This window comes from Festucalex cinctus, chromosome 7, assembly GCF_051991245.1.
Source record: "Festucalex cinctus isolate MCC-2025b chromosome 7, RoL_Fcin_1.0, whole genome shotgun sequence".
NCBI lineage: Eukaryota > Metazoa > Chordata > Actinopteri > Syngnathiformes > Syngnathidae > Festucalex > Festucalex cinctus.
This window is the reverse complement of record NC_135417.1, coordinates 10,050,736-10,066,578: the sequence shown is the minus strand read 5'-3', so window position 1 is coordinate 10,066,578 and position 15,843 is coordinate 10,050,736. Positions and strand designations below refer to the sequence as shown.

General features: G+C 44.0%; 1 protein-coding gene across 2 annotated transcripts; it reads right to left on the bottom strand.

Moving 5' to 3' along the window:
• Window positions 1–1,143: 1,143 nt before the first annotated feature.
• On the bottom strand, window positions 1,144–15,683 carry arhgef5 (Rho guanine nucleotide exchange factor (GEF) 5). 2 transcript variants are annotated; one of them, XM_077526346.1, is made up of 15 exons: window positions 13,287–15,683; window positions 9,452–12,847; window positions 8,426–8,468; window positions 8,240–8,289; window positions 6,444–6,814; window positions 5,750–5,910; window positions 5,435–5,587; window positions 5,220–5,349; window positions 4,874–4,948; window positions 3,628–3,717; window positions 3,403–3,545; window positions 2,833–2,976; window positions 2,643–2,713; window positions 1,431–1,535; window positions 1,144–1,353 (listed from the first exon to the last, which is right to left on the bottom strand). In XM_077526346.1, exons 2-15 carry the CDS (start codon window positions 12,825–12,827, stop codon window positions 1,211–1,213), a joined length of 5,055 nt encoding a protein of 1,684 aa, XP_077382472.1. In that variant the 5' UTR covers window positions 12,828–12,847; window positions 13,287–15,683; the 3' UTR covers window positions 1,144–1,210. The 2 variants fall into 2 exon arrangements, with proteins under 2 accessions (XP_077382472.1, XP_077382473.1); XM_077526347.1 differs by having other exon boundaries at window positions 10,136–12,847.
• Between the last annotated feature and the right edge of the window lie 160 nt (window positions 15,684–15,843).

The following is a 15,843-nucleotide window of genomic DNA, read 5'->3' as shown; positions in this document are numbered from 1 at the left end:
TTGACTACAGGAGGATATGCTGTGATTTCATTGGTAAACGGTCTCAATTGATCGCCCAGTTTGTACAGAGTGACGGGACAATCCGCCAATCGGCGCTTGCGGGACAATTTGAATAACGCCCCCATCGTCTACGTGCTCTGCGTGCATTGCTGCATACTTTGGGCTCAGCGTGAAGGAACTTGTACTGATTGGATTCCTGAGCAGATTCAGAAGGTAAAAAGTAAAACTTTAAAGGGCGAATTACATTCAAAAAAAATATTTACAACGAATGCACCAATGCTTACTGGTACTGCTGTGGCCGTTGTCAGTGATGTAGATCAGACTGCACTGCATCATGAGAGATATATTTACTTACATTACTTTACATACCATAAGGGTATGTAAATGTAAACATATAAGAACTGTAAATATACAAAAGATAAACGTTGCTTAATGACTTAAATTTTTTTTAAAAATGCTGTGAATCGTCACCAAAATTCACATGCACATTCAACTTCAAGCTCTGAAAATATCACAATTGCCACACTATTTGGGATTTTATGGGAATTAAACCATTTTTTGACCATAACGTGAGCTCATAAGTTTACATATCCCCACGGTATGTAAACTTTCAAACGCAACTGTACACAAAATGCAGTCATTAAAAACAGCTATCATTATAGTCAATACGTTCCCACTGCTTCTGGATCTCATTAGGTGAGTTGGTTTATATAAATACACTTTCCAGTAAGTCTTGCACATTGTTTTCACATGATTGAAATCTGCATTTATTGAAACATATTATTCACTGTGTACCTAAAATGTCCTGTACATTTAAGAAGTTGCACATTTTTACATTGAGTCCTGTCAAAGTCGCTTGCATGCATGGGCTTGAGCTGCAGTAATACATGCGTCATGAACTCATTATTTCCACTCTAGTAGATATACAAGTGTATTATTTTCCTTAAAACATTTATTGGAAAACATGTTTGCTTTTTAAAAACACATATTATAGCCGCACACTGTTTGTGATGAGGAAAATGTTTTTTCATAGAGTCCACAGGTCCACTCCTCATCGACTGTGCTCTTGCATTGCTCCAAAGAGGCAGACTGTTCTTTTGATTAAAAGGCACATTCGGAGACACAAATGTTGAGTCTCCAATCCGTCCCAACAGGAAATGTAAAGCAAGCGGTTGCACGAGTCTCTCGCTTTTTTTTTTTCTCGTCCCGCTCATACCGCAGCCGTGGCCGTCGTGAGTTTGAGGGCGTCCGACAGATTGCGCTGTCGGACCCTGGAGTTGCCGATCAGTTCCAAATGTGACTCCGGGACCCATCCGCGATGCCGGTCGGACAGTCTGGTGCCCTCGACCCAATCTGGAGAAAGCGAAAGAAACCAATGAGGGGGGAAATGGCCACTAATTCGAATGGGTTTGAAGTTGAGATGGTCTTACGGTCGCTGCTTTGTTGGTGCACCAGTATGATATCAGCTTTTTCTAATGACAACTCATCCGGCTGCTGGCCCACCGCAGCTCTGATACACTGCATCTGTGGGAAATCTAACAACAACAACAAAAAAAACAACATTTTAAACCGTATGGCATGACGTCCTGTAGAGACACCAGTTTTTCAAGTTACAAGCAGCTGCTTGTTGGTCAATATTTTGGCTCGTCTTGTGAGCCACATCTTTAGCATCTGTTGACTCCAACAGCTGACTTCACTTGTTAGGCCACGCCCCTTTAAGGTACATATTCAGATTCAGCACACACAAATCCCCTTCATTTCTGTACACTCTTTCATTACGTTTGTTTGAATACATTTCAAGGACTTTTGCCTTTCATTGTGGGGGCTGTGTAATTAATGGCATTTTCCAAATAATTTCAATGTGGAAAATAGATTTGATTCTGAATCCATTAATAATTAAAGAAATGCTGATTGAATATAGGGCGGCACGGTAGACGAGTGGTTAGCACGTACGCCTCCCAATACTGAGGACTCGGGTTTGAGTCCAGGCTCTGCCCTTCCTGCCTTTTCATGTTCTCCCCGTGCATGCGTGGGTCTTCTCCGGGTACTCCGGTCTCCTCCCACATTCTAAAGACATGCATGGCAGGTTAATTGGGCACTCCGAATTGTCCCTAGGTGTGCTTGTGAGTGTGGATGGTTGTTCGTCTCTGTGTGCCCTGCGATTGGCTGGCAACCAGTCCAGGGTGTCCCCCGCCTACTGCCCAAAGCCAGCTGAGATAGGCTCCAGCACCCCCCGTGACCCTTGTGAGGAATAAGCGGTCAAGAAAATGGATGGATGGATGGATGATTGACTATGAAGCCAGTAGGACTCTGAGGTCTGCAAACTCGGGATCAATTAGTGGATCCCAGAGTTCAAAGCAAACATGGTGCAGTTGCATTTACCTGTTATGCTGCACTCAAATGGAATAAGATGCCATAATAAGTAAAACCGTCCCTGAGTGTAAATGCTTTTAAATGCAGGTTATGGTTGTTCTAACCCCACCACCCCCACCCTATACCTACCTTTGATTAAACATTGATGAAACATTTTAAATCAATTTAACAAGTACGTTTTTTTTAGTCATTTTAGTCAAACAGTATCGTACAGTTAATGAATCATTAAGGAAATGGCAGCACTAGCAGACCAAGAAACATTCATTCACCTTGTGCGGAAGAAAAATCGACTTCAGGGTGAGGGCGTGAAAGGGCGGATATCCAGCGTAGCTTATCACTTCTGAAAGAGACACCCAAAAAAAAATAAAAAATAAAAATAAAAAATAAAAAAAAAGGAAAAAAAATGAGTGTATATTCCCTCAGCATTTTGTAACTGTATGGCACGGCACCGTCTCTTACTGTGTGTCGGTCCTTAGCAGTAACGACTTGTGCGACATGTGCAGCCTGAACAGGTTCTTCTGCAGGGAATGAAGTTTGACGCGGCAGTTCTCTGCCCGCAGCTCCGCCACAGGAGCGTGGTCGATCACCGTAAATCTGCCCCCTCTGGAAGAGGCGCGGTACATTAGGGATTTTATTGTGAAAAGTCATTTTAAAAGATGTTCTGTGAATGAGCAAAACCGTACGAAAGTATGGAGAACTTTTTTTTTTTTTTTTTGTAATTATGTGAAAGCAGGACTTTTTAGGATGTGTAAAAATGGATTCCTGGATTTTGTGAGTCATTTGAAGCGAGGATAATAATAATAATAACAACAACAACAACAACAACAACAACAATAATAATAATAATAATAAAAATAAAAACTTTTGCTATGTTGTTCAGCATTCACACAACAAATCAAATGACAGAAAGGAAGTCCTCTCTGATAAGACTGAAGAAGATAAGGCTGGTGGGTCTAGAACATGACGTTGTAAATGGTCATTAAGGTCACGCATGAATCAGTCATCCAGTAACAGAAAACGCTGACTCACTCCTTTTGTTGTGAAAGCAGCAGGTAGTCGTTGAATAAGTGCATGTAAATATTCCTCTCCGTCTCCTTCAGGGAGAAATCCATCAGTTCGGTGACTGGTCCCTCTCGTACCAACCTCCGAGACTGACTGATGAGAGGAAGCGTCTGGAACAGGCAAGATCATATAGTCAGTTGTCAGCATTAATCCACGGAGAATTCTCATAAAAATTCCAAAGATTTGATGTACCCTGCACTCAAAGTCCACCTTGGCACTCAGACACACCAACGACTCGATGCTTTTCATTTGGGAGATGCTGTCATTGCTTTCTTGGATCAGCTAGAGGGCACAAAAGTCTGTTAGTCAACGAAAACTTGACATGTTCTGGAGCAACTGGAATCACAATTAGGGCCCGGCCGATTATTGGCCAATTATTATTTATTACCGTTATCGAAGAAAACGAAAGCTTCCGACACTGTGAAAGAACCTTGAATGTACCATTTTGCTTGTGTAGCATTAGCAACTAGCAAATGTGTAGCGTATGTTAATCTGCTTATTCTGTTGTCCCTAAGCGTCCTTTAATGACACCGCAGTTGGAGTTAACTGTAAAACTAAATACACAATGTCAAGAGTCACATCACAATACAAAACTTGCTTCATTTTTAAAACATCACTAGCCTAAATCAAGCAGGAAGTTAGCAAATTCTAACAGGAAGTTAGCATCTACTTCGGGAAGTGTTTTTCTTTCAAATAACGAATATCCACACACAAATCTTGTGAGAACATACCCACAGATGAAATAACAATACCCTAAGGCACAAATTCTTACCAATGTGTGAAGAACGATTATTATTTTAATAGAATTCAATTGCAACATTCTTCTGTACTCACTTTAAGTGTGTACACCATGGATACACGGCACCACACTGCCCCCAAGAGGCCAAAACACACACGAACAGTCAATATTTGTTCTTACTGTTTTTTCCAGTTGCAATTGTTTTAGTTTATTCTATTCTTATTTTAATATATATATATATATATATATATATATATATATATATATATATATATATATATATATATATATATATATGAATAATCAGGAGATTAATCTGTATTTTATTGTAAAAAAAAAAACAATGACCAACAGGGGGAGATTGACCGGGAAGCCTGCCAAATGGTGCCCTGATTTTTTATTTTTTTTATATATTTTTTTTCTTAGATGAAAAAGAAAAACAATGAAGTAGGAGAGGAAAAAAATCTGCTTCTATAGTGGAGAGGCACAGCATTGGTTTAGAAAAAAAAAACAGAGAACATAGCAACATAGAGAAAAAACAAAACAAGAGATCTCAAAGACTTGCACAGTTTGCCTGCCACTGACTTACATGGTGTCAGAAAACGCACACTTCCTTGGCCAATGAAACTGCATGTATGATAAGACTTTGATTTAAGATAAGATAAGATTAGATAAGATTTTGGCAGACAAGGAATTTACCTTCTCCAAAAGTCTCAGGGCTTTAATGGCCTGCATCGCTTCTGGAGTGCCCGCAGTAGTTCGCTTCACGATATTCTGGAAAGGGAACAATAGAGTTTTTGCATACAAACGATCACATTTTTATACAGTTCGGGTTTCAAATCCAAATTGAGGGGTGCTTAGAAAGTCACACACACTGGATTTAGACTTTTCTTTGTCTTTTTAAAACACTTCAAACATAGATCCCTGACACCAGGATACCTCAAAAAATGGCTTACAAATCCAAATATATCGAAAGAATAATCTCAAAACGGACTGCGTTGATCCTTCGAGGTTTTACGACTGTCAAGAATCAACAGGAACCCACCTGGACCAGCAGCTTAATTCGTGTAATTCTTTGGAATGGAAGGACTAGGAAGGAACGGAGGGGAAGTCTTTGACAAACAGGACTCCTCTCCAACTTCTCCACGATGCGTTTGAAGCCTGGATTCTCATTCCTAAAAGAAAACCACGAGTTGAAGAGTTTAAGCGCTGCAAATGACATCAAGAAGTCCAATGATGAGATGATCAGGAATTTCTTACATGAGTCTCTGGTAGGTGGCGTCCTGATAGGACTGGTTGGTGAGGTAGGGCACATAAACCATCTTGAAGCGCTGGCAGTGGCGAGCGATGATGTCACACACCGTAAAGTGCATGATGTCCGACTCTAACCGCTCCTCAAGCTTCGACAAGAAACTAAGGAATTGAACACATTTCATTTTTTTCAGATTCCAGGAAGAAAATAACTAAATGAATGCAACAAATACTGCATACAGGACTCTATGATAATGATTATGGAATGGAGCAGATCATGTGTTGCCCACAGATATACTTTGACAAAGCTGCCTCATGTCTGACCTGTGGCTGATGGCACGGACGTCGGCCAGCCGCGAAAAGAGCCAGTTCCGATCCTGGGTGGTCAATAGCGCCCCCAGCTGTTTGGACTTTACGAAATGCTCAACGACAATGTCCAGACTGCGGCAGTAGGACGCCTCAGAGGTCACCACTTCAAATCGCACCTTTAAGAGACAAGAAGAGGAACATGGAACTTCGTGACAGGAATGCGGGCAGTGGTGACTGATGCCTGATCTGCTCTTGGTGACGCGTTTTTGACATGGACCGGAAAAAAAAAAATGTGGAAGTGAGCTTGTCTGTTGTGTTGAAAAGTTAACTGGTAAACGACAGACTTTTTTCAAATAAATGCTTACGCAATTGCTTCTTCTGCTAGGAGAAGGATGGGGAAAGTCCAGTATTTCTGTCATATTAACAACAGGCGATTGATTCACTTTGGGTTACGCCTTGTTTAAAGCGAAACAGTGGCTGCTGATGTAAAATAACGCACAAAAACAGCCTGGTCACGAGGATCTAATAACACACCTTTTTGCCTTTTGTTTTCAGATGCTTTCCCGACGCCCTAAAGGAAAATTCTCTCAGAGTTGGAAGGCCTTGTAACCAGAGTAGGATAAACGCACATGCGGAAACCAAGGGCCCCGCATACTGTATATTTGTAAGACCCCCAAATGGTTCTTTATGCGTTAAAGTGTCGCTTTACCTCCTGTAGGCGCCTCTTGTCCTCCGTCAGGTCCTCCAGCTCGTTGCTGCTCCTGACTCCCGGCAGCTCACGCCAGAGCGTGGCCGACTGCGTGAGCGAGATGGAGAGGCGCGGGGACGAGGGCCTGCCCTCACTCCTCGGGGGCTCGGGCAGAGGCAAGCTTCTCACGCTGGTGACGGAGCCTGTGTGGGACAGGGAGTGGGGATGCGGGACGGGGGGCAGTGGCGGGAGAGGTCGGCGGGCCGGAGGCGGCGACGGACCGGGAGAGGCCGAACTGTCCTCGCCAACCGAGAGGACGTCAGAGCGAGACTGGCGCAGGATCTCAGAGTTCTGGGCCGCCTCGCTGTACTGCTGGTAGAGTTGGGCGCGATCTGTTGCGGTGAGTTAGGGAAAAAAGGGTTGTTCAAAATTATTTTAATATTTTAATTTTTTTTTTTCAAGGTTCAATATGAAATTGGAACTACTACACATTCACATTAATCCTATCAACAGATTTTTCAAACACTGCCTATTTGGTGTAGGGTATTATAATTCATCAGTTACATAGCAGTCCATTAATTTACCATTTAATATGTCACTATCAATAATATACTTCATACTTTGCACTAATTTTACAAATATCAGACTGTGGTATAATTAGGCTATTTAATAGAGCTCTAGATTTTTTTTAAATTCTTTAGATGGATGATAGTTTTGTTTTGTTTTTTTCCGCTAGCTACCTACCTACCAACATAGCTAGCAACCTAGCTGAACTATATCTACAATGTTAAGTTAGCTAGCTTGCTAGCTACCTACCAACATAGCTAGCAACCCAGCTGAACTATATCTACAATGTTAAGTTAGCTAGCTTGCTAGCTACCTATACTGTAGCTACTCATACTGCTGCATCTACCCAACTATAAGTTAGCTAGCTAGCTACCCACATAGCTAGTAACCTAGCTACATAGCGCTATCTATCTATCTATCTCATTTACACATACTTGCTGGAATGCAGTCACAAATGCAGCTGTTTTTCCCGCAAGTTTGTAGATATGAGTGCTTGCGCAAACCTGCCTGTAGCGCGCACACACATATATACACAATGTCTCAGTACAGGCACACACTCCATTTTTGACAACATCTCTGTGAGTCAAGAGCACCCAGGTTTGTTTAGCTCGTCAAAAAAAAAAAAACTATTTTGCTTTCTATTTGTGACATTTAGGTTTAAACTGCGAGCGGTAAGAGGCGGGGGTGGGGGGGTTGTAAGTTGTGTTTCTGCCCAGATGAATCACACACATTGAAAGGAAATGAGCCCATGCGTCACGGTTTTCCCGTCTGCGCGCAAGGCCGCAGATACACATCTGAAGACATGTTGCCCCGACACCCAGTAACTAATATGGCCGATTAAGATTTATGAGGAAATTATGCCGAAAACAAGTGTGGAATGTTTTCTCACTGTGGAGTACTATTTATTCATCCTTGCACCGAGACCAATTCGCTTTCACTTAGGTCATTATGTACTGTAGCGATATCCAAGGTACGGCCCAAGAGACATTTGTGGCGTTTTTAAAAAACAAATATTAAACTAAGCAAGCCTACGTCAGAACATGATGAAAGGAGAGTAGGGTCAGAAAACGAAATACTACAAATCACAGATACTAATCACTGTTCGCGCGATCAGCAATTACACAAAGGTGATGGAGACTGTTTTTCTTTAAACACATTTAGCTACTGAGCACATTTCGACTCAGATTGGATTAGTTTTAGCATGTTTAATCAACAAAAGGTGATATCAAAGATAGTGGGAAGATACTCACTGAAAAACTTTGAATTCCTTTTCCGTCTTCCAATTGTGTCCAAAACGTTCCTGAATAAACACAACACAAGGAGTTTGTAACGCAAAAAAAATGCCCTGCGTGATTTGAAATTACTCTTTACTGTAGTGTTCAGCATCAAGAAAACTGAATGTGTGTCATCTTCTAAAGTTGATTTTTTGGACTCACCTTAGATCCACCTCTCCCCAACTTTTACTGCGATCATCTTCGTCTGGAATAAGAAAGTGTCCAGTCGTCAAAACATTGTACAACATTCCCATCAAAGCACTAGAGTGCAAAATAGTAAAGTAGTAAAAAATTAAAATGTTGAGGAGTTGAGTTAGTAAGAGGGACTTTGGTGACACTGATCCAGGATGCTCAGCCTATACTAGATCTCCAATCAACGTCTCGGCTTTTGGTTTCCTTCAGTGCCCCCAGCTCCACCCACCACCCAACCACAACGTTACCTGTGATGCATGCGTCTCACAATCGAGTGCTCTGTTGAAGTGAAACTGTGAGATTCAACCCTCAATTGTGGGGTGTGATAGAGCAACAAACATGTTGCAAGATTCGGGAAATTTGATGCTTTAGGACGTTGATCAAAACAAATGAAATCACAATCAAGTATGACACAAGGTGCCCCAAAAAAATTGAGACAAGACTAACTACGTGACTGGTATCTGTACTTGTGCTTGTATTTTTCTGCAAATTGAAGTCCTTCCTGTCTTCTCCTTACTTGCAAGCTGGGTTTGTGTGGTAAAGTTTACCACATTTGAGATATTGATTGATATCTTAGGGTCTTATAAAGTGTAAAAATAAAAAATGGAAGAAAATGAACCAAGGCGTATCAATGGCGATGGCAAGAGATTCAGAGAAACCAGATATTCGCCATCTTCTCAGACATGCCAACTCCTCAAATCAGACTCATTTCAGCAGAAAAGCATATTACAGATCTTAATCTTTAGGGTTTCTTGACAAATGTATGAGTTGAGCTGGAACCCATTGGAACCATTTCAACTACTAAAAAAATGCACAATATGTCTTATTTAAAAACAATTACTACACATCTCATTAAAGTTTTAGCTCATTTAAGCAAACATATGTTAGATGACTTTTTGGGACACCTATATTGCATCATTTCAGAAAACGGGAAGTGCTGATTGGTGAGCTGAAAATCAAATCATCACAATCAGGGACTGCCTCCCGTTCGGTTACCTGTTGTAGCGAATATTCGAGTTCTGCGGTCCCTCGCAACACCTTCCTCCTCTTCCACCTCTAAGAGCACCTCGTCTCTTCTTTCGATGGTTTTACGGATGCCCCGTCTCCTCAAACGGGCCTCGGGACCCAAATCCCGGAAACTGCAGCTACTCGTCAGAGCTGAGCCTCCCAGTTTCCTCACTTCCGGGTCTGCTCCATCTGTGCTACACTCATCAGTTTCTGGTTCTATGCTTGATGAGCCCTGACCTTCTGGAAAACCTGGCTCCTCATCCTCCCTTACTTCTTCTGCCTCATACAGCTCTTCCTCATCATCCTCATCATCATCACCCTCTGTGGAGGGCATGGGGAGTTCTGACTGAGACTGATAATTGAGAATGGGGCAGCTGCTAGGCTTATACAGTGTGTTGCTCACAGACAAATACATCTCCATTTCCTTCTGTCTGCTCGCCTCTTTCTCGTTCTCGGCCGTCTTTACCTCATCGTCTACTTCCTCAGCCATTTTCTCAGCTACCTTCTCTGACTGGAGATCAAGCCGAAGCTCAGACTCTTTATTCACTGCCGAGTTTTGATCCTCCTTCCCTTCTGTGTCTAACAATGTGTCAGCATGAGTGTATGCGGATGTGTCAGCATGCATGCCTGAGAGCTGGTCAGCATGCATGTCTTGCTGGCCTTGCCCCATACCTCTCAGCCCCTCCACCTCCAAGGGCTCTTCCTCCTCCAGCTGCGGCTCGGGTTCGGAGTGCAGCTCATCCTCTGTCAATCTATGGAGGTGCATCTCTGCCACCCTCTGCGCAGCCTCTTCCACTTGGCTCGCCTCAGCCTGAGTGAGTCCTTGTTCTCCTGAGCTGGGGTCCTCTGTCAAGTCCTCCCCCGAGTGTCCTAGGATCTCGCGTACTACGCTTTTGGCCCACTTAAGATGAGGGGCTTGTGAATGCCGCTTAGGCTCCTCAGACATGCTCCATGCGCCACTCATTCGGATTCGAATGGCCTCTTTCTCTTCTGGGCTCATGTCTTCAACGTTAAGCCCTTCTAAGGCTGGCAGAATTTGCTCAAAAGTCACCTGAGAGAAGACATTGGCGTAAGGATTCCTCGGGAGAGGAGAGAGTCCTTCCCGCTCTTCAATTTCTTTACTCTTTTCCCTCCACTTCATGAGGAGTTTTTCAGTCTGTGAGTCCCTTTTACAGGGCCCAATTTCGGCATACGGGTGCTCCGCTTTCCTCGCTCTCATTCTCGGATCGTCTTGTGGAGAAGATGTTTGTTGGCTGTCCTCTGTACACCTGCTGCTGTTCCTGTCAGCCTCCTGGTAGCTGTTCATCACATGTTCGTCATTCCTCCTCGGTGACGGACGCAGGTCAGCTGGAGGCTCTCGGCTGACATCATCGTGGCTATGATGATGACTTTCTGAAAGGAGGTTGTGTCTTTCGTCTTCCTCCTCCTGGTCAGCGAGTGACGGCGACATCCTGTCAGGCGTCGGTTGTGGTAATGCTTGCCCGATCACGCAAAAGACGTACTTGGGCTTCTTTTCCCTCCCAGATAGTTCCTCTTCATTAGCATATTCCTCTAACATCCGTCGCTCATGACCTGGAGAAGAGGGAGTGTCTCTTGCTTCCCCGCCCTCCCAAAAGTCCTGACAGTCCAGAAACTCCTCCCGCTCGTCCTCGTCATCACCGCCGCTCGACACAGTCACAAAGCCGTCCTCTCCTGACAGCATTCGGTCTCTGTCTGGCCTCCACCCTGTCTCACTTCCCCTTTCGCTCTCCTCGCTGTTGCTCTCTCCCTCTGCATCCTTTTGCCAGCTAACCCCCGTACCTCCATCGCTGCCAGACAGATGATCTAACTCCCCCGGGACCTCCTCTTCTCCGTCTACATTTATCCCCTCCCGCTGCTCCCTGTACTCGCGTCTCCAACTTTCCTCTTCTCCCCGCTCCTCTTTCCACTTGACAGGCCTCTCTCTGTCTACAAAGTCATCCTCGAGAGACGACTCTTTGCTATTCCTGCCCCTCTGTGGTTCTAACCACATCCGTCTCTGCTCCGGCGCACTGGCTGCCATCTCATTTCTGTCTATCTCACTTCTCCTTTGCTCCTCTCTGTTTGCTCTCTGCGCATTCTTCCTGAAGTCCCATTCGCTTTCCTTCCCCAACTCCCCCTCTTCGTAGCCGTCTCTGCCTCGCCTGTGTCGCGGGTCATTGTCCATATCGCCGCTCCGCTCGCCACTACTCTGAGATCTTGGCGGCGCCCCAGAGGCCGCCTCCTTGAGGGTTGTGTCATCCCACCTAGGATCAGCCTCTCTTTCCTGTCTTTGCCTTTCTTTCCTCGGCCCATGCGTTCTGTAGTGCTCCCTCTCTCTCCTGTCACCGGACTGTCTTCCCCCCTCCCACGCTGCTCTTCCATCGACCTCCCTATGCCGCCCCCGATCCCTTTCCCCTCCTCTCCCGACACGGTCTGCGTCTCTGTTTCTGTGTCGCTCGCTGTCCGGCTCCCTTCCCGAGCTGCCCTTGCTGTCGCCCTCACTTCTGCTGTGTTGATATGTCAACTCCTCCCGCTCTCTGTTGGCCCTTGCTCTTTCCCACCTTGCTTCTCGTTCGTCGCTGTCTCCCTCGCTCCTTGTGTCCCTCCATCCGGCTCGCCTGTGGTTCCTCTCATGCTCCCGACTGTCTGGACGGATGCCCCTGTCTCTCCGACTGTGCGGTGAGGGCATCCTGGGTTCCCTCCCTCCCATGTTTTCCCTTCTTCTTGCTCCGTCCCTCTCTCTCGTGTCCCTTGATCCCCCTAACTCCAGGTCTCTCCTTTTTTCTCGGCGAGCAGGGCTAGAGTCTTGATACCTTTGCCTGGATTTATCATAGTTTCTCCATTCGCCTCTTTCCCGCTCCTTCTGCTGAGCTCGTGCTCTTTCGCGCTCCCAGCCATCCGTCTCAGTCCTTCTCGGCTTGTCTCTTTGGCGCTTCTGTGCTCGTCCTTCATCCCGTTCACGACTTCTCATCCTGGGAAATGTGTCGCCTCTCTTCATGCCCCATTCCATCTCTCTCTCAAAATCCCTCTCTACATTTGACAACGGCCTCCCGTTTTTCCTTTCATCCTCTTGCAACTTTTCTTGACCAGTCTCCCTTGGCCTGGTGTTTGGGCCTCGGTCTCGTTCGTAGTATCTCTCACGGGGATCTGTTTCTCTGTACCTTGACTTTTCTTTCATTTTCTCCACTTCTCGATCCCTCCGTCCGTCTTCCGCTCGGCTGCGTTCCCACTCTGTCTGGGCAGTCATAGCTGGCCTTGGACTGGGATCCCTGGAGGGTCTTCCGCCTGGCTGATGCTTGCGGTCAGGAGACTTTATATTTGATAAAGTGTCAAAGAGGGTGCAATTTGGCCTTTTGGTTCCCATGGTACCATAATTTGAAGAACCTTAAAGACATTTCACACAGTTTAGTCACAAAATTATTCAAATTAAAGAACAAGTTGAAGTAACAGAAGTACAAAGACTTGCGTCAACAACTTGAGAGCACTGCGCTGGTTTCAGCCAGCTTTATGCCTCACTGTTGCAGAGCTGAATGCTACATGGTAGCTTAATGCAGTCTTCCTCCAGTTTATAGAGCAAAAATGAAGACGCAGGCCAGAAAGAGGAGAAAAGGTGACACCCTCCTACAGTTTGCTAAGAATGCAGCACAAACCTGCAAAGCACCGCATACCAAAGAAGGCCTTAGCGTAAGCAAGGGCCTGTTACACATAGGCACGACATTTAACAAGTAAGTCCTGACAGAATAAGATCCGCATTGCACTGGGCCAGAAAAAACACTCACAGTGGTGTTTATGTGAAAGTCACGAGAAGACAAAAGCCACTCACCTGAATGTGAAGTCGTGGGGAGAGCTGGTCTCCCCCCGGTCCTGCTCAGCTCTCAATCATGGGGATTGCACAACACACAAGCAAGCATTCTCCGCTTTCACATCGTCCTAGGTGACTTATTAAATCTCAAACATATTCCCAAATGAAGCTACTTGTCTAACGCTGGTGAAAAAAAGCCTAATGTTTACGACTGAACTCTCCTCCACTTTCGCCTTCTCTGGCTCTCCCCACCTCCTTCCTTCTTCAAATTCCCAAACAAGTCTCAACAGATTGACACTTATCTTCTCCCCTCCTCCTTCAACCCCCCTGTGCCTTGTTGTCCTCTATAAGCCACTCTCACTGAACTGCTTTCTCATAAATCAAACATAAAAACAATTTTTTGAAGGGTCTTGTCCACTTCTTTCGCTCCTCTTCCCTCCCCTTCACCAAAGCGTGAAACTCCCAGGAACAAAAGTACACAACTCGCTGGCTTTGCTGTCCTGCCCCATTCTTCTTTGACCAAACACAGGAAGTACACCTCCTTGGTGTTTCTGACACTAGCAGCTGATTGGTGGATTCAGAGCAGCCGGGTGTGGCTGCACAACCACGCGCACACACTCACAGGCAGGTAAGGTGATAATGGAAGTGGGGGAGGGGAGAAGAGAGTGAAGTCTGTTTTGAGGCCTTGGAAAAGAACTCTTGGAATGGGATTAGGGAGGAGAATGAGAAGGGAAAACATATTTTGACATGATTGAAAAATAGAATATGCAATCAATCACAGAGGGGTGGAGCACTGCAAGGGAGCTAACCTCATTATCTTTACTGCAGTTGTTTATGATTAAAAATGACTTGTTTTTCTGATTTGTCACTTCTAATTCCATTGTGTGTTTGTACGCTCATTTTGGTTTTGTTTATAAGGCTGCAAATACGGAGCACACCAATAATAAAGCACACAAAGTTTTGAATGCATATTATTGCGAATTGGTTTTTGTAGTTGTTATTAATATCATTATTGCCATATTTGTGAACTTGCCTGTCTCAAATGTCATTATTTTACTTTCTGCGCAAGCAAATTCCTTTGTTCATGTTGCACACATTCTTGGCAATGGTCATGGTTGTGATAGATTGAAACTGATGTGCAACCAGAGTTGACATATTTTTGTTGGAAGGCTGCAGCTACGATACAAGGCTATATTTGTTTAATTCTCCAGGAACATAAATTGTACAACTGTGGCCTTGCACACTGAATTTAGAAAATAACATTTTTTAGAAGTCAACTTCCCCTAAGGAAATGCATTCAGTTGCTGTTGAAGTGAAGAGGCTTACATGGTCATTTTTTGTTGTTGTTGGGATACAACTGTTATGCAAACTAACCTCTTTGTTTTTGATTGGTCGGCCACATGAACAGGACGTTTGTCTCAGTCACGCTGAATAAAATGACTTTCAAGATACAGTCAAAGCAAGACAGGTGTTAATCTCAAACAAGCAACTGGGTGCCAGTTTATCAGATGATCTTGTTATTTCAAGACTGTAGTCTGCTGACTTGATTAAAGGTAGAGGAAAATGTCATTCATTCGGGTAGTGGATTACGCTGATCCAAGTGGATGAATGTAATGTTTAAAGCATTTTCAACATTGATTGATTGTAGCAACTGAAAAGAATTTATTGAATTCTTGAATGAATCAAACACTAAAATAACCCTTAGACCGAATAACATGAGCTTGTGACGTTAGGACATAGGTGTCCAAACTACGGCCCGGGGGTCCATTTGCGGCCTGCCATACATTTTTTGGCGGCCCGCGGCAAATACTAAAAACTATTTTTCAATGCTGTTTAAAAAAATTTAAAAAAAAGAGGGTGGATTAAACATTTCTAGCTATGCAAAGACACAAATTTGCAGCTAATAATTCAGTTCCAGAAATAAAAATAATTTCATCCACTTGTTTCTTAGTGTCAACGTCCAATTTATGAAAGCATCACATTAATTAATGGTTAATTATTAATGAAAAAAAATGTGAAAACATCACATTAATGGTTAAGTGTGGTCAGTTGACGACCAATTGTTCTTGTGGTTCAGAATGTCAAGTTGGGATCAGCTGCTGCTCAGTGGAGAGGCATATCTATTATAGTGGCACACAGGGGTCACTATTTGCCTTGTGACTGTTAGCAGTTTTCAATAAGTAACTGTACATTATATCAACAATTTATAATTGCTTCATTGATTTTTACCATGTTTAACTCATTCACTGCCATTGACGGAAAAAGACGTTAAATGATGCAAAATTTTGCTGGTCTGGCAATGGATGTGTTAATAAATAACTGCAAAAAAAATCAAAGTGGCCCTTGCAGCTTTCTATTTTTCTGTATGTGGCCCTCGGAGGAAAAAGTTTGGACACCCCTGCATTAGGACAAATGTGTTGTTGATGTTATCATTGTACATGATCATGTTAACGTTTCTATACGAATAATCTCTGCATCCAGTGAAAGAAACACTTTCACTATCATGTTTAAGTCACTGGGTAAGCAGAGCTGCAGTGTTGGAACAGTATACTAGCATTAGCTTCTGATAATACAAGTG